Source organism: Polyodon spathula, unplaced genomic scaffold, assembly GCF_017654505.1.
Source record: "Polyodon spathula isolate WHYD16114869_AA unplaced genomic scaffold, ASM1765450v1 scaffolds_769, whole genome shotgun sequence".
Lineage (NCBI taxonomy): Eukaryota > Metazoa > Chordata > Actinopteri > Acipenseriformes > Polyodontidae > Polyodon > Polyodon spathula.
In genome coordinates, this window is record NW_024472257.1 from 92393 (window position 1) to 117500 (window position 25108).

A 25108-nucleotide genomic window follows, 5' to 3' on the forward strand; every position below is an offset into this window, starting at 1 on the left:
ATATATTGCACTATACATTTAACCAATATATTGTGTGCCAGTATATTGCAAAAGACAATGTATCAGGTGAAGTCACTTGTACAGAAGGAGCATTTGCAGAGACCTCTGTGTTGAATTCCGCCTTTGCCGCTCTATAATAGCAACACCACACTGCTAGGTGAGCGCTGCTGTGAAATTCCCACGCAGCCAGGCGGCTGTGCACTCGGCTTGACCTCACACGGAACCATGCGTTTCCCATTGCATGGTATCCAGTAGCTAACTGGACAAATGTCCACTGGATAAATGTGCTTAGCTTGTGCTGTGTGCTCCTGTTCCACAGCTTATGAAAACTCAGCTTTCTGGCAGACAGACAGGCTCAGCTGGGCACAAAGGAGTCGAACACTTTGCTCACTCGTTAATAAAATGATCGCTTTTATTTTCCCTTCCCTGGTTTTTACTTTGACTCCACCAGAATGAACACACACAGGCCTGGAAAACAAAACATTGTTTTTAATGATAATGAAAGGCTTTTATACTTATCCTCCCTTTTAATGTAACATGCTGACAAGAAAAGGCATGGAACACATTCAGGCAAACCCATTGAGAGAACAAACCAGCAAACACAGCACTGCAGAAGTGGAACAGATTTGATTTAAACCAACTAGATCTGTATGCAGCAAATGATTTGAAACCGAGCTAAGAACTGTATTGGACAGACACAGCCAAGCCTGGAGAAGCGCGATCCAGATGGTGAAGCTTGATTGTACCCCAGCCTTGGGAGCACATGCAGGGCTAATCCCAGGGCTGAGAGAACAGTCAAGAAGCCCCAGTGAAAAACAGCACCTGCAGCGCCAGCCATTGTTCAAAGCACTGTGGAGCTCCACGCTGCCCGATTCACGCCCGCGTCGCTCCCACAATCTGGCACGGTTTCCAATTCTACAGCAGCGCTAACAGAAATGCCTTTTCCAACTGTTTGATTAGTCAATTCGTGTTCCTAGGGAAGGCGTTTTTTTTTTTTTTTTTTTAGGGGATGTCTGGAGTGTCTTTGCCGAACGTGGGCGTTAATGGCTATAATGAGATGTGATAAAGATGATTTTGTTGAAGATGGCGCTAGCATTGCAAAAACGGGTGTAAAAGTATTAACTAAATCTCCTTCAAATTATAAAGAAAACAGTAAAAAAAAAGTTAAAAAAGAAAACAGCACCTATGTTGTTAAGGCGTTTGAATAAATACACCAGATAACCAGCAACACAACGAAAGACTTGAGCATCTCCGATTGGTTTATCTCAAGTCATTCCTGGAGAGTGCATGTGTTCCGTAGGTTTCTGTGAATGAATGGCACCATTGTGTCCAGACATACCAAGGGTTCTTAAATCCGGACGAACAGCTGCCATCTGCCAGCTTCCTGCAGACAGGTGCCCAGTACAGAATGTTGCACCAGCAGCCCCTTCCACGGCACTGCAGCCATTCTTCTGGGCGACGGAGTTTGACCCTTTTCAAAAGGTCACGGTCTTACAAATATATTTCAGATCTATCATTTGTGGTATCACACCCCTAAGGAGTGTATGGAGCAAACAGCCAGGCATTACTGTCAGGACAGCTGATTATCCTCATCCAGCTTTCAATGGCTTGTGCCACAAATTCACAGCCTTTCTGGACAATTAAAAGAGCCCTAATGAGAAATAATGCTAAATACCATTAAAACAAATAAATGACTTCTCTCCGGGTAGGTCCTGAAAACTGTGAAAGGCGAGGTGTAGGCAGACAGCAGCGACGGACAGACAGAAAAATCCACAATCCTGTTTCATAGTTCTTTTATTTAGACAATCCAAATAAAAGGCACATAAAAACATTGGGCATATGTTTACATAATTATTTTTGACAAACATACATTTAAAAAAAAAAAAAATGTAGGAATGTTTTTTCCTTTCCGCTAAATCGGAAAGTCTAAAGTCTTCTCTGGCGCTATATTTATAGTCTATCATATCTATATATATATTCTATATATTATATAATATATATAATATATATATATATATATATATAATATATATATATGTATATATATATATATATATAATATATATATATATATATATATATAATGTATTATATATATATATATATAGATATATATACATATATATATATATATATTACACACAAAAAATGACCATTGTTAATGTTCTAATACAAAAAATTTATAAAAGTTTATCTTACTTCCTCTTGCACAGATGTCTATCCTAACTACCACGTCCTTGGAACTAAATGGTTTTGTACAAAGATATACATTCAGTTTGCCTCGACAGGGATCCAAGAATCACTGATTGTACCAGTCTGACAGGTACACATCAGTCAGCCGTGTGTGCATCGATAAATTAGCATGCAACAGAATTTCAGCAAGTAAAAATTACTTTTAAAAAAAAAAAAAAGAAAGAAAGAAAAAATCGGCCCAATATACTACGAGGGCTTACAATATTAAGGTACCGTCCCATTAAACGCACAGATTAAAATAGTTAATTGTCTTCATGAGATGATATAGGACTGAGCAAGTCAATTACATACAGTACGAGTTGCTGCATGTACAGGACAGTGATCTCAGGGTCAGCTCTATTGAGGTGTGCTGTGTCTCCAGGTGATTGCTGTAGTGTTTAAAACAGCTTCAAAGCGTGCCTTTCAAGAACAGCCGACGCCAGGCTTCAGCACTTGGTCTGGCAGCTGCTTTGAGAAAGTAGGAATCCGCTTTGACAGTAAAAAAGGAAAGCGCTGCATTGAGCTTCAAGACACAGCGAGTTTAAGAGTGAACACCTCATGCCTCCTTCAGAATATAAAAACGAGGGGACTAACTGCACTCTGGCACACAGAGCAATGCTTTATTACAAGAACCGATCCGGGATTACAGTAAAAATGTAGAAATGCTTGGGACCGGGTCAGGTGATCTGCACGCAAGCCTGAATGGACGGCAGCATTTCTATCCCCGTTCTTGGATCCCTGCCTCTCTTGAGGGCCTCTATGCTTAGTTCAGCTCAGCAGAAGTATATGGTGTATCATATATATTTACAAATGCAACTTTACAATTCCAGGATTAAAAAGTTACGTGCTAGACATAAAACTCTTACATAACTTGATTAGTGGGCTATCCTCAGCAGAGTTCCTGAGTGCAAGGTCCATACTACGCTTTCTATTCTTCAATAAAGAGGGGTAAAATAGAATTCTAATAAAAAATAAAACTAGGATCCATCACCGGTGTAATAATAATAATAATAATAATAACAACAACAATGATAATAATGACTATTAAACCATGGCGACCTTTGGAACCAACCTCTCGGCATGTTCCTCTGAGCCACTAGATGGCGCTTTTCTATCTACAGTGCAGGCCTGCTACTTTTGCAGGTCAACACTTCGGTTTGATCTTTAATAATAATACTGCTCTTTTAGAAAATTAAAAACATGGATATGCATTCAGTGCAAGTTTCTTTTCCTAGTTTGAAATCCTGTAAAATGACTGAAATCTGGAAGCTGGTTTATAACTGTATATAAAAAAAGTTATCCCCAACACACACTTAGATGATATTTGTTTGTTTTTACAATTTTCTACTTTCTTTAGTCTATAAAAGCCTTAACGATCATTGTGGGTGGCACGATTGGAAGGGTAAAAAAATAATCCATTCAGTTTGACCGTTTAAAGATACTGTCCACGTACCTTACTGAATACAGCGTAACAAATCGCTCTGTACAAAACACACGTCTACGTACGCGACCGTTTCAAATCTTCTTTGCCCTCCGATTGGAAGTCTTTGTCCCTTTATTGTTAAGAAAAAACACACTTAAACACACACTGTTAAATACTGATCTGCAGGCTACAATAAGAGACAGCTGCTATGTGTATTAGGAAGTCTTAAAACTCTTGAGAACCGGCAATGCGCATTTAATGCATTTGCCCCGACCCCCTAAAAAAAAAAAAAAAACCTGCGACTGACACACTCCCACCAGAATCCTCGCTTACCTTATGTGAAACGAGTCCACCATTTTATTTTTTTTCCCCATTCGATTAAAACAGCAACTCTGTATTCTGCTTTGGACAGAGGTGCTCCAGAAAGCCCTAATACTAAGCCCTAAGTTCGCTGCCTTTGTTTTTTTTTTTTTTTTTTTTTTTTTTTTTTTTTTTTTAATTTAAAAAGGCAGCTGTACTGCAGACAAGCAAAGGGACAGCTCCTCTCTCCATACCTTACCTGCCTATGTGAAGTAAACTTAATACCTGGGGAGGGACGGACTCTACCAGGGAGGGGAGGAAGGCAGCACCTGGGAAAGAAAAGGCATGCTTTCCATGGGTCGCATCGCTATATTTAACGGGCCGGTTATATTCATGGCGCTGGACAGAGACATGGGGGTGGAGATGGCGACGGGGTGCGCGATGTTCATGGGCGCGGTGGCGATGGTCACCGGGTGCGGCAGGTTGACCGGAGAGGCGATGTTCACCGTGCTGGTGCTAATGTTCATTTGAGCCGCGATGGTGACGGGGTTGCTCATGCTGCAGCGGCTCATGCCGGTGGTGATCGGGGCCGATGCAGTGACCGGAGTCGCGGAAGCAGAGTTGCAAACGTCACTAGAGTCTGAAACATACAAGCGAGAGAGAGAGAGAGAGAGAGAGAGAGTTCACATGTTAGAGAACAGGTCTGTTGCTGGGCATCAATAATATAAAGCAGACCCTGATATTGATGGTACACAGCCGTCTGAAATGTCTTTCTCATAGCAGACCCTGATAATGATGTGACTCAGCCATCTGAAAACATCTAATATACAGCAGACCCTGACATTGACGGACTACAGCCAGCTGAAACGTCTTCGTATATCAGAAGGAAATGTCGTCACATTAAAATTAGCTGTACAGTTTAACTATATATTATAAAGAATATGGCAGAGTGCTGTGTAAGACACGAGCTGATTTTCCCCCCACTCCAAGCCAGAGCAGCCAGTAGCCACTCCCAAAGAGTATGCCAGCATGTACCACACTGCACCCTTCACAATATTACACATGTGAAGAGCAATCACAACAAACTACCAAACTGCCCAAGCATTACCCCACTGAGGTTTAATACAACAGTACAGACCCAGTCAACATATTATACTACGGCTCATGTTTCCAGAATAATTCATTCAGAATTATATATACCCATACACACACACACACACACACACACACATATATATATATATATATATATATATATATATATATATATATATATATATATACATATATATATATATATATATATATACACACACACACACACACACATATATATATATATATATATATATATATATATATACACACACACATACATACATATACACACACACAGCCAAGTCTCTGCTAGAGGCATCATCTGTGTTCTGAATTAATCAGTGATCAGTACAATTATGTTTTGCTAAAATGGAGGGGAGGGGGAGGTGGGGGGGAGTAATTGTCTTTTTTTCTATTTGAAAGGTCATTGAAAGTGTATCTGCTGAGATTTTGCCAGTGTACATTCTGAGCTTTTAAAGATCATTCACCACCCGCATGTACGTTAAAAGGACAGGGGAAATGCGTTTTGCTGAACTTCTTCACAGAGCTTTGAAAAGTCACACAAAACCCAATCCAAGCTAGATCAATCACAGCTGCTATCAAGGACATCAGTGTTTTGTGAACAGCTGCCTGTCCCAATCACACCTCTAAGAGTTTCGTTTCGAGCTACAGCATTACCTTTTCTTTCCCCCAACGTGTTCCAAATCCAGTCACCTAATCCTAGTTAGAAATACAGACACACAAGAGCATTATAGCGGGCTGCTCAAGGCAGACAAACAGGGGGGGGGGGGCATCTTCTCTGGACTCCTGGTTTGTTAACCCCTGCACCGCGGCGTCTTTCAAATCGACTGTGTTGAGTCATTTTACAGGTAAAAAAAACAAGCACCAAGACAAACATCTGCATGCATCATCATCATCATCTACAGGAAATCAATTACAAAACAAAGGCATTTTGGAGTGGCAACCCCAACACAGTACAAGTGTTCAAGATTCAACCTTTTGTGCTGCAAGAGCTGAATTATTCATACAGATTTCAATGGGATGTAACACTAGACAGTGATAAACAGACAAAATCAACAAGCTCAGACTCATTTAGGGCACACAACAACAATGCAGACACCAGCTTTTTGCAGGAGGGGTGGTATCAATGCACTAGTAAATAAAAAAAATATATATATAATCTAGCATTAGGATAAAACAAAAAGGGCAAAACAGGTTTACATAAGGGAGGGGAAAAATTTGCATTACAAATAAAGACTGTTCTAAAAAGAGAAAACACAATTTTCTTCGACTAAAACCAACGACTAAAAGGTTAGAAACGATCTTTTTGAATGTTAGGCACCTGTAGTGCGTCTCTTTTTGTATGAAAACTGCGATCTTGTGCAGTTTGGGTGACAGGACCTTGAAAGTGAAGCCGAACACTGGAAAGACGCGTGGTGTTCTGCGCACGGGATGACATCTGCACACAGGAGGAGGCGATACCAGAATGCTGGCAAACACTGCAAAGCGACTGGCCGATTTCACCTACGCAATTTATAAACGTCAAATAAATAAAATCCCTCATTTGCCTGCCTCGAGACGTCCGGTTTTTCCGGCTGCTAAGAAGCCACCTGAATCAGCCCCGCCCCCAGTCTTGCCGCGAGGGTGACGGGAGTGACACGCGCCAACACACTAACGGGCAAGGGAAAGAGAGGCTCTCACGGCTCTTCAGCACCCACGGTGGAGCAGCACAGCCCCCACACGAAGAACAGAAAGGCATCCACTGAGAACACCTACAGCAACCCACTAGCCAGCCTGTGCTCTCCGGCTTCTGAAGGACTCCTCTCTATTTCTGAAGTGTGATTATGAACGGCAGATTAAAAACAAAAAATCAGAAGAATTCCATTTTTCAAAGGAAGACACTTCAGACAGGAATCAGCTGGTATACTTTATATTAATCTTCATTATAACTGGAATTCAGTGCCATCGTCTGAACAAGCCCTTGAACCCGGTTCAAGTGCACAGGATTACAGTGGAATTGGGTGTGTTCCGAACCTCAATTCTGTGTTCAGCAAGGACAGAAATACGACTCCCATTGCAGAACAGTTTGATCCATTCCTAGTTTTACTAGGAGGAGTTTAATAAGACACACCTGAGCTTGTTACCTGCACACTGTGGTTAATCAAGCATGTATCAATTCCTGTTATTCACATGCCAATACGTCTAGTGTAATTAGACTATGCAATTTAGAACATTTAACCACCACAAGGGGCTGTTTTCACAACTGGCTCACCTGCTAATGATGTCTGTATATATATATAAAAAGAACCACACAACACAGGTTTAACCAAAGATTGACCAGACATGCAACTTATCAAGTGTGCGATAAATAGGCAGAAAATGTATACATTCCCAACTTAAACTTCATAACTTCATTTTTTTATATACATGTATGAGATAGTTATTCCTGGGTTTGCACGAGTTAATCATAGCACCCATACTGACAGTGTGACTGCTAATTACACGCTTTATTATAGCCCTGCTCCACACTCCAGCTTCATTACCCTTGTGTAACTTTCCCATTGGCCTGAGCGTTCTGATGATACATGAAGCACCAAATGCATTCGTATACACATACACAATGCACAACCACGTGTTCATGCTTGCTTTCCTCCCGGGACAGTGCTTCCTCTGGTTGATCTTGCTGTGCATCCTACAGGGTTGTACAGAGACCTCCCTGTGCACAGCAGCCCATGCCGTTCCTAGTTTCACTGGGAGCTGAAGTCCGAGTTTTCAGTGACACGCAGCACAGCACTGGGGACTCCCTTTCAATCTGAGTGCATCCTGAACGGCAGGAGATCCCGACATCGCTGCAGTGCTCACAGAGTGCTTTCAGACCTAACCGACAGAATACCTGCCCCACACTGTGACTGCCTCTCTGTGCAGCCCAGCACAATTACCTTTTAATAAATTAGAGCGTGCATTTAATAGAGACGATGCAAAGCTGTATGTATGCGGATCCAACTAACATTTCATTGATCCAAACATGTAACCTGTGTAGAACACATCCGCCGCCCCCCCTCCACTTTAGCTAAAAGGTTAATTGCATTTTGGCCAGATTTACTATCTGTACGAGCTCCACAGGGCAATCCCATTCTCAGTGTCTTCTTGTCTTACGTACCTTTGTTACAGGATGTGTTGAAGTTGCTTTGACCGTGTGTTTTCAAATGGCTGGTGAAGTAGGCTACGCTCAGCATCTTCCCACAGATATTACAGGTCATTTTCCCTTCATGGCGAATCATGTGAGAGCGAAGTCTGTCTTTGGTAGCGAAAGCTGCTGTACAAGCCTGGAGAGAGAGAAGAACGGGTTTCAAATTGCAGCGATATGGTGCACATTCATTCTTATAAAACTTATTGTGGAAGCAGTCCTGGCAATAAATAAATAAATAAATAAATAAATATTCTAGCAAAATGAGTTTCTCATCAGTAATAGTTCTGCAGTGCCTGTATGAAATGACTTTACAATTACTAATTGCACCAATTACTTTGTGTGCATGTGTTCGATTAAACTCTGCATTAGTGGGCAAAACATTAATAAACAAAATGCATACTGCATTGCAGTCCTCAAGAAACACAAACTGCAGCAACTGCAAACTGAAAGCATACAAACATCCAAATACCAACACCAAATGAAAAACACAAACAGCTTTCCAAAAGAGTTTCTCAGCACTGCAAGGTAGGGTTTGCCGAGCAGAAAATATATTTTACCCGACCCAAATCTACACTTACACCTGACATAAACCGCCTGCACCCTTGGTGCTTACCAGTGCCTTACTCAAATCAATACTAACAGTGGAGTATTAACCACACACAGAAGTACATTCACTCTATATCAGGTTAAAAGGCATGCAGCTTGTTTCAATGTAGTAACTGTGAAGCTTCTTTACCGTGACTTGGCATTTGAAGGGTCTTTCTGTGGAATGGACGTGCTTCACATGACAGCTCAAATGATCAGGCCTGAAAAAAGCAAAATGAACAAATTAAAACATAAAATCACATCCTCACACCCTAGCCCAGTGCAGCAGGACCACAGAGCACTTACTACAGATCTTCAGGGAATATCCTTCTAAAACTCTGACACCCACCCCACCACCCACCCCCACCATCATCAAGAACACTCTACAACTCCAGCGTTCTAGAACTCCTATGACTCACAATGAAGAGGTGGACAGCGTATTCTGAAGTAGGTTCAGTAGCACTGAATGGGTGGTAAAAAAAGCATGTCAGGAATCTGTTTAAAACATAACACATACTATATGAACAAGTCGTGTCACTTACTGTAGATTATACTTAAAAGAAAAAAAAATATATATGCAGCGACATCCTAAAAGCACATATCACAGCCAATTTATATTAAAAAAAAAAAAACTGCAAAAATGTTTCTGCTCTTCCCTTGAGTTCGATGCCAAGTGTGAAATATAAACACTGCCCACTCAGCTCAAAATATCAAAAATGACATTTTACACAAGTTCCTTCCAACAGAGAAAACAGTGGAAACTGCTGCATCACTCCGGCTGGCTCCTGCTGCCCTTTGAACCATTGATCCCATGAGCTCTACTGTGGCCACACAGCATCTCTGATCTTAATGTGAAAGGAGTCAGTGGCGCTCTTGTGGGCGGGATGTGTTTTTACAAGACCACGTGTGGTGACTGAGACCTCGGACAGTATGCTTACATAGCTAGCAGGATGTAGCCATGACGCAAATCACTACATCTGTCACGTTTAACTGCATAAGCCCAGTCATCCTAGACAAAGCTTTCTCTCATATCAAACCCCAGAGTTTCTCTTGGTTTCGTGTTTCACCCGCCGCTCACTGCTTTTAATTTTCAGTGTTATTAAAATAATTCTTTCAGGAAGCACGCACACAGATCAGCACAGCGTGACACACAAAGCAAACCGACACACGACTAATCTAAAAGCAGCTCCCAGGGCAACTACTCTGCAGGACAGGAACATTAAACCACTCACCACCACCCCCCCTTGGGAGAACAGAGAGATGCATGGTGGCAACTAACAAGAGAGCACTGTCAAACCAATGCAATGAGACTTCATTACTGGGAACCAGAGCTGGGGTTTAAAAACGGGTTCCGATTCTTTAAAGTAGAGCAGGACATTTACTGACCTTAACGTGAAATGAGTCGCTGGTAAGTTTAGAAAATACCAGCTTCAACGTTTTGAACTCAAAGACAAAAACATTTAGCAGACTGATGATCGATCGATTTGTTCCAAAACATGTTAACAAATACAGCAGATTTAACAATGACAGAGCATTAAACAGAAATCAGAAGATGGCAGGTTAATGAGCGGGTAACTTACTCACTCAAAACTTTTTTTTTTAAATGAATGGAGTTGCAGAAAAACGTGAGCCGCATACCTGGAGAAGCCTTTCCCACAGACCGAGCAGATGTAGGGCTTGTTGATGCCGCCCTCGTGGGACCTCACGTGGTAGGTCATGCGGTCCTTCCTCTTGAAGCGCTGCTGGCAGATGGGGCACTCGAAGGGCTTCTCGTCAGAGTGGGACAGCTTGTGCCTGTTAAGGTGGTAGACGTCGCGGAAGGCCTTGCCGCACATGTCACAGCCGTGGTTCTTCTTCACCGGCTTGGCGGGCTTCTTCGGTGGAGCAGTGGTGGCGGCGCCAGGCGGAGGGTGCTGCACGTTGCCCATGATGCCGGGAGACATGATGCTAGAGCCCGTGGACACCGAGGTGGTGGCAGTGGTGAGGAGGCCCGCAATGGTCGACACGTAGGATGGGGTGCTGCTGTTCTCCCGGGGGATCGGGGAGGAGATGAGGGGCACCATGGTGGGAGCAGTCTGGGCCGTCTTCTTCGGCCGCGACACCATCTTGACTCCCGTGTGGCACGACTCATGCCTGCGCAGGTGGTAGCTGTCCCTAAAGGCCTTGTTGCAGTAGCCGCAGATGAAGGGCGTTTTGGTTTTGTGCTCCTTCTTGATGGTGCCCGCGACCTGCCCCCCTCCTCCTCCGGGCCCCACATTGTCTTTGAGGTGCTCGGAGGAGCTCGAGGGGGGCTTCTGCTCCAGGGGGATGGGCAGGCTGGGCTTCTGGTCAGGCTGATCGGACACAGAGTTCAACAGCGGGAGGAGGCTGTTCTGAGCCACCTGGTGCTGGTGATGCAAGGCTTCGTTCGCCTGGGAGGAAAGAGAAACAAAACAGAAAGATTACTAGAATGGAATGGCACCCAGCGTATCCAAACCCTTCCAAATCTTTTTAACTTGATTAGAAACTGCGATACCTGCTGGTCCTATAGCCACTCCTGACCTGTGATCAGAGTCACCGGAGGGCAGGGGCTTCGTGTATTACAGCAAACCAGAACTTTCACGTCACACCAGCACATTGCAAAGAAAGAAAACTACTATTTATTCTGCCTAATGATACTGCGTCTGGATCCTGCTTTCAGAGCAAGTACTGATGCATATTCAGCAACACTTAACGGAACACACTGCTTGCTCTGTCCCTTCTCGTCTTGCTCTGCATCAAATTCAAATTTAGACCACAACTCTGTCTGAGAAACTGTACTGCATGCCAGAAGGGAAATGTGTGCATCTTCAAAGCAAGACACAGAATTTTTAATCTACACCCAAAAAGACAATAAGCCACCACTGAATTCAGGTCAGCAAACAAATGCCCATAGTGCACTGAGAGGACAGACCGGTTATGAAATGTTGTACCTTTAGAAAAGACTAATCATTTTAAGTAAATTGGCGTGCTAGATTTAACAGTCCTAATTAATCAAAACTAAACAAAACCAGTCGTCTAAACGCTCTGAACTATTATACCAAAAGAGAAAACTCCACACAAGTAGAGTACCTGTAGATTCAGCATTCACACTCACAGTCTGTATGCAACCTCACTGATAAAACACTGATTCTGTCCTATTGTAAAAATACACAGGAATTTCCTGCCAAAGCCAAAAGATGAAGTCAACGTTTAAACAGAAGACTTACTTCATCCTTGTCCAAGGGAAAGGTGTTACAACCAAGAGGAAGCACTTAAAAAATGCAGTTCAGATCAACGACAGAATTAATACAGTGCAATACCTAGCACGCTGCAAATGCAGAAATACTAAAGATTATATATATATATATAAGTTTTCTGCATGTAAATCTATATTGCAAAACTTGCAAGAAAGAACTTGGTTACGGGAGGGCTCTGGATGATTTTGTAAAGTGCAGCATTCCTTTTCAAAGCTGGTCCACCGTGTCCACAACGCTGCACAGTACAGCAAGCTTTTCTGCAGAACAGTAGACAAAGACTCCTAACCCTCAGACACTTCAAAACACCAGACCATAGAGGTGAAGCGAGCGTCACAGCGCATGCTGGTATTCAACTATCTAAATCTGTAGCGGGTAAGAGGATATCCTGCTAGGAACCATTCCACTCCATGTGACTCAACTGTAGCAGCAAAGCGTTTAGTTTTGACAGGGCAAATTCAAACTCTATAGAGTTCACACAAACTTTTAAAAATGTAATTATGAAGTCCTGGCCGAAGGGGCTAGAAAGGGTGAAATGAGACTCCTGTTGCTTCGTAGTTAGCTGGCTCAACACCACCTTCTTACTTCACATCTATAAATACACCTTCCAAATCTACTTCATTTCTCTCACACTGGGAGGTTGTGCATGATCTCACTTCTATCAGCTCTGAGCCCAACTACCGCACCTGTGCCATCGCAAGCAGTCAACTGCATAGCAGCATTTAGACAGCAACGTCTCCCTAAACACACGCCCCCACCCAGCCGACCTGCACAGACAATCGCTCATATCAGGGGTTATGGATTGAGTTGAAAAATTACACTAAAAAATCAATGACAGGCAGGAATGTCATTTGAATTTAAAAATCTTTCACACGAGTGGAAAACATTTACAGCTTTGTGTTTAAGTTAAAAGGCTTGGCAGAATTTTATAAAGCAGTGCTTGTGCTGCAAAATAAAACATGCAAAAAGGACCAGTTATCCAGCCTTGAAGAGACTGATCTGAGCATCTGTTCCAGCGGAGAACCTGATACCCCCATGCCACAGTGAACCAGCCAGCAGTGTCACGACTCCCAGCAGAACAGAACTACAGCGACTTTAAAACAGCCCCTTCCCTTCATGACACGGCGATCACAAAGCAGCGTGCAAGAACACAATAAGGGATTCCCCTTAGCCAAACACTCCTGGGAGTCTAGACAAGGACGTGAATACAACTGGTGGCAGGGTTGCTTCTACCAGGAATTCAATTAAATTTCCCCCCCGCATTTTGTTTCTGCTGCTCGTGAAATACAGTACAATGTTTACAGCCTCCTAGACCTTCTGCATTAAACCTGATTTAAAATACAAAATTAGGGTATGTTCTAAAACATAAAAATAATATCAATAAAATGTTTGTCCAGGTATTGTATACAAGTAGTTAAGATGAAAAAGGGCTGTGAGCAAAGTGCTGAAGAGTAAAGTTAAGCAAGTGGTCTCTCCACATCTGTCAGGATTTATTTATTTATTTATTTATTTAGTGTCCACATGCAGGGCAGTTTAACCATCAAAACCAAGTCCCTTTCAGACCTCTCAGAGCCTGCAGTTGTGCAGCGTGCCGTGTGAGCCCCCAAATCACCACACTGCTGCCTGCTGCTTAAACGCAACAGGGTGTCATTAACGAAAGACAGAGAGAGAGAGACAGAAAGGGGATTTTAATACATGAACATTTACTTTCACTGCCAGCCTCTCAGTAGTGCCATTTCCAAATCAATACCATGGATTTACATGGATTTTTGATCTTTTCTTTTATAAATACAAAGAACAGCATGCAGTGGTGCACTTTGTCTCCGCAGGAGGTCTTTGTGACTTCCTCTTCATTGATTCAGTTGCATGATTCATTCCAGTTTATTCTGCTGGCCCGACTGTATGCGGCTGCCGAGCTGGAAAAACAGAAGCCGCGTCCCCCTCTTCAACCTCGGCACCTTCACAGATTCCACGCGGAACCGAACTCTGGATTACCCCGGCAGTCAGATTCATGTGTGAGGCTCAGTGATACAAACCGCTGTGCTTTCACGCTGCACTGAGGATTATTACACAAACCCACTCTGAAAGCAGTGGTCATTAAAAGAAAATGACAATACAAGTGCAGTCTCCTCCTGGAGGGGGTCTGATCTGCACAGGGGAGAGGGCTGTCCAGAGGTACCGCTCAGCAGATCTGCTGCTGGGCCACAATTACAATACAAGTGCTGCAATTACAATGCTGTTTGGTTCAATTACAATTATGCTACAGTAATCACAATTACTGAACTGCAAGCGATCAATGACAAGGTACAACTCGAATTACACAGGTGTTCCCAGGCTCAGCTGCAATTACACTGTACTGCAATTAATTGTGCATTGCAAAGTAATTGACCCCATGTCTCCTCCTCAAATTATTTTTAATATGTCTATGTATTTTGAGGTTTTCAGATGATAAATAAAAACACATGCCTAGTGTGTAGAGAACCCTGCACTGAAGCCAGCATATTTCTGGCTTGAAAGGTCGCTAGCAGACCAAGTTATTATTTAGCAATCTAAACAATGCTTTCTCTGGCTTTACACATTCCAGCCTTTAATTCCAAATCCTTTCCAAGTGTCCGTACTGCTCGCATTCCCCTCACGCCAAAGTAATACAGTACGTTTCATCCACACAGATCTACAACTGGGGCGTACGATTTCAAAAGGCTGCCACAGGAAAAAATGAGTAATACATCAGTTTGCAAGAACGCGACCCACTGCAAACAGATCTGGATAACTCCTCATTATGAATGACAACGGTCAAGAAGACAATACTGTAACTATGGCCCAGGCCAGCGGGGAAAACCAGCCTTACAAAAACATGCATGACTCGCCCTCAATCCGTAGTTTCACAGTTTAATAGCGAATTCACTTTAAGCACCTTCGTTCCTCGGGTCAGCTGTAGGTCAGTCAGACTCTCTACTGTCCGCTAACCGGGGCCGGTTTTTAAATCTGTAACTAAACTAGGCATATGAGCAACTGTTTAAACATCTGCATCACATCAGGGACTCTGGTACAGCACAAAAAAATATATATATATATTTGGATTGAAGACTTATAAAAACATGTGTACACCAAGTAGCACCTCAAACAAATGCCAGGGCCGCGTTTCATCAAACCAGACCAGTGGTTTCCAGGATACAGCCTAGCCCCAGCCCTCAGCAGCTCAGACAGTCGGTGGCACAGTCAGTCACTCGGCCGGAAGGAATAAGGTTTGGCAGTATTCACGAACCCTTTCTAGTTTTTTTTTTGTTTTTTTTTTTTAAATATAAAAAGAGGGTTTGGAATGTTTCCTGGCCTTTGTTTTTACAAATACACTTGCAACGCAGAAGGGCAGCGCTGACTTTACTATGCTGTTAGGAGCACAGAGCGCTCAGCATGTCCACACTAAACATGTGAAACCCAGGCAGCCCGCAGGACTGGGGCAGACAGACTGCCAGCCAGCCAGCCCTGTGCACAGTGGTGAATTTCACAATGTAGGGAGTAATGGAGTCCTCTGAATGTTAGGTTTGTATTATTAATAAAAATGACTGCTGGAACAAACGTGTTATTCATGTTCAAGCATTCTCCCAAAATATAAACATAAACCGTTTTCTATTAAAATTAGCTGGAAGACAAAAGTGCAATTTGTACTATATTACAGTTAAAAATTAAACAATGTAAAACACATCAGGAAAAGGAACAGAAGGTGTGTCGTTGAAGAACTGGTTTCCTTTGTTTTTAATAGTCGTTTATAAATCAATACATTTTAAACAAATACAAAAATGGTCACTTTTGCCTAGCGAATACATTCTGAGCAGTTTGTTTGAATATTCATTCTAGCACCAATTATTATTTTTTTTTAATGCATTAGTTCAGGGTTCATCTTATAAGCGCACACACACACGTTCAAAAAGTTCTACCCTTTCAAGTTTAAAAATGAAACCACCGTGGGCACTTCCCTGGCTGGTGCCAATTATCTGCTAACAGCCGAAATGCAGCCTGGGCACAAACAGAAGGCCAGTAATTCTACCTGCCATTATTACAGCATTCAGCAGATCCACTTCAAAGAGGAAGAAAAGCAGCAGCCGTCTGTCTGTGCAACTTTCCCGGAGGTTAAGAATTTGATCCGCACAGCTCTGCAGATTTCCTCAGCTTTATGAATATTATAATCTGCCATGGAATGGAAGATGTTGTAAAGATCTGTATTACACCCAGGAAGCCTGCTCTTTCTGCACTTCTGGTCTGGGAGCCAGTACTTAAATAATACTGGTGAACTCTGAGGGCAATTTTACACGCACTCCTTTCAATGCAACTGAGAATCACCGTGATTTTTTAAAAAAAAGGGGGGGGGGGGGGGGGGGGGGGGGATTCACATGCTTTGCCAGGGGAGGGGGCAGTGGAATGTCAACAAACCTGTAACCATGCTCAATCCACAGGTTTTTATATACATATATAACCAAAAAAACAATTCCTTCCAGCTAAACTTGCTTCATTTTAGATTGTGCATGAATAAAAAGACCTTCACAGTAACCAATGCATTTATTTATTTTAACGAGTTTCACAACAACCCCACACCACCAATTATAAGGAACATATATAATGTTCTTTTTTATTTGGTTATGCTTGTCAGACCCAAGGCCTGCTGTGTACAGTTTCAGCAGCTTTTCAAGCTATTAATGGTGATCATAAATCCCTTTCATGGGTTCAAATTAAAGTTGCTACAGCACGCTGTACACGTTGATACACTACATAAAAACCAAAACTGTGCAGAAGTATAATAAATCCAAAACATATCTTTGTAAGAAGTCACCTGGCCTTAAACGTGGGGTAATACAATAACTTAAATTCTCTATAAGAAAAAATAAATGAGTTGCTGGCAAATACAAACGCCCCCAGGCTACTGAATATTGTAAAATCACTACAGTGCACAAAGTTATCACGGGGGAGGGGAGCAGGCTACCAGTTTTGAATTTCACGATTCTGCTATGGAATTTGAATAGGCTCCGCTATACTAGCAGATGCGCGGACTGTTTGCTCAGGCGAGCATGGAAGGACGATCCATTTCCAAGGAAGGTCTCTTTATGGGAACAGGCCAAAGCATGAGAAGTCTTATTTTGGGGGTAGATGAATGCATAGTGTACACGTGTTAATAAAAACGAAAACTAATCTTTTTGCGATTGAATTAATTTCGTGTTCCTGCACTTAATTTCTGTGTGTGTGTGTATATATATATATATATATATATATATATATATATATATATATATATATATATATATATATATATAGTTTAAGTTACATTATGTACAGTAATTCACTTATAGTAGGCCGTTTTACCAAGGCTGGGGTATCATTATTTAACATTTAAAAAGTATAAAAACACATTTGTTTTGCTCACTTCTTCCATATTACCAACGCGGATAAAATCATTTAAAAGTGGTTTTAGTGCAAACTGCCCGTTATCCAACTGTACCGGATGAATACAAAATAGCGGTCTAAAAAAAACAGGACTTGAACCATTTATTTTTAAAACTCGGGATTTTTTTGTTTTGTAACAATAAACAGGATGAATCGTTAGAACAACTGGTTTGAATTTAAACTGCAGACTGCACTGCAAAATAGGCGCTAGATTATGAATACCGCAGATACACCGGATCCCATGCATTGCATTTAAAACAGGGAATGTGCAAGCACCAGAGCAAAGTTTGGGAATATTATTATACAAACTGGATGCTTGTTTTTGTATTACCCTCAAAAGCTCGCCGGTGGAGCGAGAAAAAAAAAAAAAAAAACGAATTAGTGGCGCTGGCGGCGACTTCATCTAAAATATCTATTTACACTGATCGGGAGAAAACAAACACACGTTTTTTTGGTTTTGTTTGTTTGTTCGGAGCCGTTTCAACCGATATAAAAGTGTTGCATTTGGAATAATATCACTGAGGCGCTCAGACGAGACCAGAAGAAAGCAGTCCAGATTTTTTTTTCTTCCAGCGTCATACCCGTACCGACTCACACAGCTGGAAGCCAGCAGGGTAGATGAACCATTGTTTTGCTTGGCTGGGTTGGCCTCAAATTAAACCTGTTAAAATCACCGTGTACCGCGGGGCAGGCGGCGTGCAGCTCGAACCTGGCCTCGCAGGGCTCTTTCTCGCTTTTATTCGCTCCCTTACCTGAAATAAGAAGGTACTCCAGCTCGGCTCCATTGCAACACTCAAAAAAAAAACTGCAGGAAACCTCCAAGAACACTACAACAAAGCAGCTAAACATGGCAGCTGCGACAACTTCCTGCAACCCTCGGGCCGGACCACTCGGGCAGGCGCATGGGGGAGGAGGCAGGGTCCGCGGAGGGAAGAGCGCTCGACTCCGCTTTTACTTTTTACCTCGGCTTGTAGCGGAGTCGGGTTTGCGTTTTGTCTGGCGTTTACCGAGCGTACTTTTTTAAACAATAAATAAATAAGATGTGTGATTTTTTTTTTCTCGAGTTTGCTCAACACCCCTATCGGCCGTTGTTTAAGCGACCCGACAGGGGCATTGGAGAGGAGTTAATCAGTTTCAATTTTGCTGTCGTGAAGCTCAGTTCCAGCCGTTTGCAATATTGCTTTTTATTGTTTTGCATTTCGGCTGCTGTTGTTGTTTTTAACACTTAACGATAAGCTACAAGATTAACTAAAACAGACCCATGCATTTTTAAAAATATATATGTTTTGTCTTCTTTTATAACCCCCAGTGTTTTTATTTTTTGTGCTAGTTTTTTGTTTTAGGCGCGACACGGCTGCAGAGAGGGAAACACGAATCCATTAATAAATATCAGAGGCAAACACTCTGATAGGATGCGCAACAACTGCACAATCCTTCAATAAGCTACCAATTCCCAGACTTGTAAACCCTTGCATTGGCGTTTAATAAGCTAGACTGCCTAACCATCATAAATTAGGACCTTGTTTGATTACAGCGCGGGTCTATACTGCATCAATGCGTGGGTGCTTATTTATAACATTTACATATAATTCGCGACGCGCTAAACATGGCAACTGTATTACTATTCATAATAATAATAATAATAATACTATTAATATCATTGTTTAATAAAGCTTAAATGACCGGTACTTTACACGATTATCTACAACTATTTGTAAACAGCAATATTATTGTGCTTGTTTGATTATTCTTCTCTCATGTGAACTGGTTTCCCTCCCCACCTTGCGCTTAGTTTAGAGTCGCCGAGGGCGCGGTCAGTATTTTTAAGTAGCCTGACAGCCATTTTATCCCCCAAAATACGAAGTTGCATCACAATCAGCGTCCGCGTGGTAAACTGATGCAAAATGCAGTCATGATAAAGTACCTCCCGTATGAATAAGACCTGTTGTTGTTTACTGCTGCCCTGATCGCTTCTGGATCGTTTAAATACATAGGATTTACTGTCACATTTCATCACTAGCAGATTGTTGAGCATCCAGAGGCATGCTCAAGAGCGGTTTGGTAATTTAAAATATTAAATGCATTTAAATGAGTGCAGAATATAAAGAATAACTGACTGCATTTACACTCTCCAGAGGCTGCAAACTGGGTGCTATGAGAGAAGGGTTTTTATTGCTATGTATTTTTCACAGAGCTACCCTAAATCTGAGGCAGTCCGAATGCACGGTTTGAAACCCAGTATCTAACATCATCTACAAGCTATCGGGGACCAGGGACCTGCTGCCGACCAGCCAGGCTAATGGAAATTGTTCCATTTTCTTTTGCAGTTCTTTTTATTAACACATTTTAGAAAAATCAAAATGCAATCACAGCTGCAACGCGACAGCTACAAAACAACAGAGTTCAATAGATAGAGCGCACCTAGTAAATGATATATCACAAATCTCAGGCGTGTCCTGTTAGGCTATTAGTAAAACCAGGAGTGTCTCCAAGTGCTATGCAATAGAAGATCCTCATATTTCTAATCAGACTCCAGTGCACAGCACCCTAACCCTTAGCACTGCTGTTACAGCAGCCACGTTAGCACCTTGGAAATAACAGTAACTGCAGGGGGACGGTTTTCACAGCTGCTCATGCTCTGATCAGTGCGATCCTAGCTCTGTATGGACCTAACCTGTGCAGCTGGATCCCACACTATTGCAGCTGCTGTCTACTCTTTGCAGACCTGTGACTGATTATTAGAAGGCTGTTCTTTGTACAATCCTCTGAGTCTAGCAAGCTCTGGCCCAGGTCCCATTATGAGGGCCAGGGGTGACCCTTCCCCTCCTGGTCTTGGTTCCAAACCTGTGATAAATTGTTTAATTGAATCAATTCAATCTGCAGCTAGACCCTGAAGTAGTTCATCATATCAGTTTACTTGTTAAACCTGAAGTGGCCCTCCAGACTGAGCTGTGATTGGACACTCCTGATGTATTGTCCAGCTTAATGGGGGCATAACCACTGCAGCGGTTGCTCCTTTTTATAGGAGGGGGGGGGGGGGGGGGGGGGGTGCAGGTGTTGTGAATGTGGCCCATTGTGTTTTAGAAGCATGATTCATCAACACAATACCATGTAGTGTTTTGCATTGCCTCTAAGTACAGCTGAGTCATTTCAAACACACTGGTTTATGTCAGAAAAAAATGACTCCATCCCTGAGATCCCTTAAGAGGAGCTGTATGAGAAGGTGTGCTGGGCTGTAGGCACCAGCAGGGCTGGGGACCAGGTGAGGGTTAACGGCTAATCTCCTCCACTGATAAAAGAAGACAGCGGCTGCAGAGGAAAGGCGTTTGCAAAACCGATCTGCGACGCCACCCTATTCTGTATAACTCTTCAGATTCTACTTCCTTTCAGAGTTGGGTTTGTACATCTTCTCTAGCTCCGTTTATTTTTTTATTATCTGCACAGTGATCTAAAGCCGGGCATTGCCCCTGCCTGTAATAATGCAGTTCCATCTCCAGGGTGAAAGAGAGCAACAGGGTCTGCTGTCCTTCAGTGGAAACCTGCTGTTGATGCACACTTTGTGTGTATTTTAATCAATTATCATGCAATACAAAGAAAGTCTGTTTATTATAAATACAGTTTGATGTTCATGGAAGAGCTTCTTAATAACAGTCTAGAACATCAAACTTTGTAATAATAATAATAATAAAAATAAATAAAAAACTATTTAAATAACTTGTGTGTTAAAGCATTGTGAGTACATCTATGCAATCCTCTTGACACCCAGAGCACCTCGAAAATGAATTTCCAGCGGGCTGCATAACCGCTAACATCTCCAATAACCTGTTTAACATTGCAGGGGTTTTGTTTGCATTTCAAACATGATAGCCAAAGTTGTAATGCAACCACATGGGGGCATGCCAGCCTTTGAGCAAAGTCTCCAAGTGAACTTGTGTAGCTTGCGTTTTAGATGCAGATCTAAACTTAGATCACCCTAAGAAATCTTTGGAGCAGATTTTGAAAATTAACAAATAAATAAAAAAATCACGTCCCCTATTACAGTGGTTAATTTCCTCCTCAGCTCTGGTTCTGCTCAATCCAGAGCTCTCTGTGCAGTGAAGCTCACTCTGCACCAGGTGTCTCTGGGAACACTATACAGGGCGGTGTTACTGGATTTGCATTTAACAGTCATTTGTTTTGGGGGGGGGGGTCGACCCCCCTTTCGAGCACGCTGACCTCATATGGAGACGGATGAAAAAAAAATTCCAGTCTTTATATGGGGGCGTATGGAAGATGCAAAAGCATTATGACCTCATATAAGGATGCCGTTCCCCCCACAGGCCGAGTTCTGCAAGGTTCCCACACAATAAACTTCACATGCTTTCTCGCGATCTTTATCACCATGCCTCCCAGTGCCTCTCTATGCTTTATCGTATTCTCATCTGATACACCTGCTGTGTTTGTCTCAGATTAGATATTTGGCTGTACTGGGATCTTGCCAAAGATACACTTAAAAAGATTATAACAGGAAATATGTGCTCTATCAGCTAAAGGCCAATCAGTTTCATTTTTTGTATGTGAGTAATCAGTTAGGTTGAGTTTCAAATGACTGTAAATGCCCAAAGGACCTTAAACAGGAGGCTATAATATATGCTTCTGTTAACCTTTTAATAACTGTAAATGATGAGCATTGAGAACCGTGCACAAAGCACAAGTATAAAGAACATTTATTCAGGATGATTTGAGACATAAAAGACAATCCACGAGTCTACCAGACACATCACTTTACTTGTGTGGTCACTGTAGCTCCACAGTGTTACACTGTGTCTTCACTCAGATTTGCCCAGTGTATTTATATTTTCACTTTGAACAGGGAGCAGTGCCACCACACTGTAGATTCACTTCCTGTGCAACAGGTTTTAGCCCCCCTCCCCTGAAATATCCTTCCTTTTGATGCACATAGGACTTGGTGTCATGTGGGCTGCTAATACCTGCTGCACCGGGAGTGAATCTTACAGCAGTATAAGTGAACTTCACACAATTCAGACAAAGTGATGATGATGGACTTGCATGAAAGTTGGGGAACAACATATTTTCGAAATCCCCCTTGAGACAAATGGACAGACTCCTTGGTTCCCTTTTTACTACCCCTGCCTCTGTAATGTACAGAACCCTCATGTGAATCTGCTGTGAGGTTGCCTTGGCCTGTTGGTATTACTGCAGTGTTTACTTGTCACACCCGCTGTGTTTCTAATCCAGAGCTTTCAGCGGAACATTTCAAAACAACAATAGAATTCCTGTACTGGCAAGTTGCAGATAAATGATCCTGCGGCAAGCAGGTCCTGTGTTAGAAAATATAGAACTTTGAAAGAGTATCACTCCATCACCTTGTATATTGGATAGAAATGATCAAATAAATTCTGCATCTTCTGCATCATCTTATTCCTCTTCTTCCTCTTCTTCTTCTTCTTCTTCTTCTTCTGCATCTTCTGCATCATCTTCTTCCTCTTCTGCATCATCTTCTTCTTCTTCTGCATCTTCTGCATCATCTTCTTCTTCTTCTTCTTCTTCTTCTTCTTAACATGACATGACATATCTGTAATGCTTTCAGTTCGTTGAATGGCTGTTGTCCTCCACCACATTCAACAGCTTTTTCTCGTTTGGTTTTTATTTATTTGCAAATTCGTATTGTCGTTTTATTTTGCAGCAAGTTCTTTGTACTTTGTCCTCAGCTGTGAATAGCCGTGCGGGAAAGGTGCCCTTATTGTAGGCTGAAAGTCACACTGTACACTGAAAGCTTTTGTTCACATACAGTACAATGCGAGTTTCAGATAGACTCAGTAAACATGTGTTGGTCAGCCCATTCTCTCTAACGTTAGGCAATAAACTCCCGCTTCACATACAGGTGTGTAGATTGCAGCCCTTGGCTTTATTCCAGATTTGGGTCAGGAAGAAACTCTTTTTCCAAAGGTGAGTGTCTGGAAACTTTGGGAGGGGGTTCTTTTTTTAGTTTGTTTTTTGTTGTTGTTTTTCTGTCCCAGAGAAGCCATTGAAAAACCTCCCTCGTGTGAGTTTGAGCAGGTCCTGATGCTAGCCCAGGGCATTGCTGCAGTGCTGTAGCAATTCATACATGCAGTGAGCTAGCCTGGCAGCAGAGAAGCGAGGGCTGTGATGAAGCACCTTGAATGTCTTCTTTTTGTTTGATATGGAAAGAAACCTGTTGAACGAGGAAAGCTCACTGCATGCTGCAGACAGACAGAAATGAATTAATTTGCATTGCAGGGTTACAGGTACATATCTGCTGCTCTATCAAAACTGTTTGGTGTCGTTGATTCTGTACAGTTATTTTAACACCTTTTAGTGTGTAGCTACTCATTGTGTAGCTACTCATACTTTCAATCTGTTTAAAAAAAGTTCATGGCAATATACAAATTATTATTGACTAATTGATAATAGTGTCTTCCCCAGCTTAAGAAATGGGGGATTGGTCCATTCTTGGGCGCTTTCTAACAGAGGTCCAGAACCACTCCACGGTGATCGGGAAGATCTGGCTCACCATGCTCCTCATCTTCCGCATCCTGCTGGTCACTCTGGTGGGGGACGCGGTGTACAGCGACGAGCAGTCCAAGTTCACCTGCAACACCTTGCAGCCCGGCTGCAACAATGTCTGCTACGACACTTTCGCCCCCGTGTCGCACCTGCGCTTCTGGGTCTTCCAGATCATCCTGGTGTCCACGCCATCCATCTTCTACATCGTCTACGTCCTCCACAAGATCGCCAAGGACAAGTCGCTGGAGCTCCAGGAAGCTCGCAAACAGCTGCTCCACAAAGCCCTTCCTCCCCAAGTGGAGCAGCATGAAGAGGACATGAGCTCCAGCGAGCGCGCGGACTACCACAGCGAGGGACTCACGCAGGGCAGTGAGCCAGCGCAGCAGACCCTTTTGGACGAGGAGATCAGAGAGGTGAGCAAAGATCCCACTAAACTCTCAAGGAAGGTGCTGCTGATCTACATCGTCCACGTCATCCTGAGGTCCTTGATGGAGGTCGGCTTCTTGGTGGGCCAGTATCACCTGTTCGGGTTCAAGGTGCCCCACCTGTTCCTCTGCGTGACCCACCCCTGCCCCAACACAACTGATTGCTTCGTGTCCAGGGCCACCGAGAAAACCATCTTCCTCAACTTTATGTTCGGGGTGAGCCTGGGCTGCTTTCTCCTGAACCTTGTGGAGCTGCACTACCTGGGCTGGCTCTACATCTTCCGTGTGCTGTGTTCAGCCTGCTGTGAATCCGAGAAGAGGGAGCACACCAACCAACACCCCGAGCACAACCCCCTGCTCCTTCAACTCAAAGAGTCGCTCCAAGAACAACTGGTCCTCGGGACCGCCCCGGGGTTGTCCCAGGAGAAGCCCAGGTACCTCCCCTCCCACCCCACCACCATCTCCTTGGAGATGGACTCCACCCTCGAATACACGTCCAAAAAAAGCCCAGAGGATGAGGAACATGCCAAACCAAAACTAGCCAAGCTGGGAAAAAGCAAGAAGTCTTGGCTTTAAAACATATTATTATTATTATTATTATTATTATTATTATTATTATTATTATTATGATGATGTTTCA

At 42.8% G+C, this 25108-nt stretch overlaps 2 protein-coding genes across 3 annotated transcripts; one reads left to right on the forward strand and one right to left on the reverse strand.

Moving 5' to 3' along the window:
* Window positions 1-2129: 2129 nt before the first annotated feature.
* LOC121308787 (vascular endothelial zinc finger 1-like) lies at window positions 2130-18375 on the reverse strand. 2 transcript variants are annotated; one of them, XM_041241409.1, is made up of 6 exons: window positions 18268-18375; window positions 10467-11239; window positions 8980-9049; window positions 8214-8379; window positions 5732-5773; window positions 2130-4595 (listed from the first exon to the last, which is right to left on the reverse strand). In XM_041241409.1, exons 1-6 carry the CDS (start codon window positions 18298-18300, stop codon window positions 4258-4260), a joined length of 1422 nt encoding a protein of 473 aa, XP_041097343.1. In that variant the 5' UTR covers window positions 18301-18375; the 3' UTR covers window positions 2130-4257. The 2 variants fall into 2 exon arrangements, with proteins under 2 accessions (XP_041097343.1, XP_041097344.1); XM_041241410.1 differs by lacking the exon at window positions 5732-5773 and having other exon boundaries at window positions 2131-4595; window positions 18268-18374.
* Window positions 18376-23970: 5595 nt separating this feature from the next.
* LOC121308791 (gap junction gamma-1 protein) lies at window positions 23971-25044 on the forward strand. The gene has a single exon (XM_041241429.1). It carries the CDS (start codon window positions 23971-23973, stop codon window positions 25042-25044), a length of 1074 nt encoding a protein of 357 aa, XP_041097363.1.
* Window positions 25045-25108: the final 64 nt, after the last annotated feature.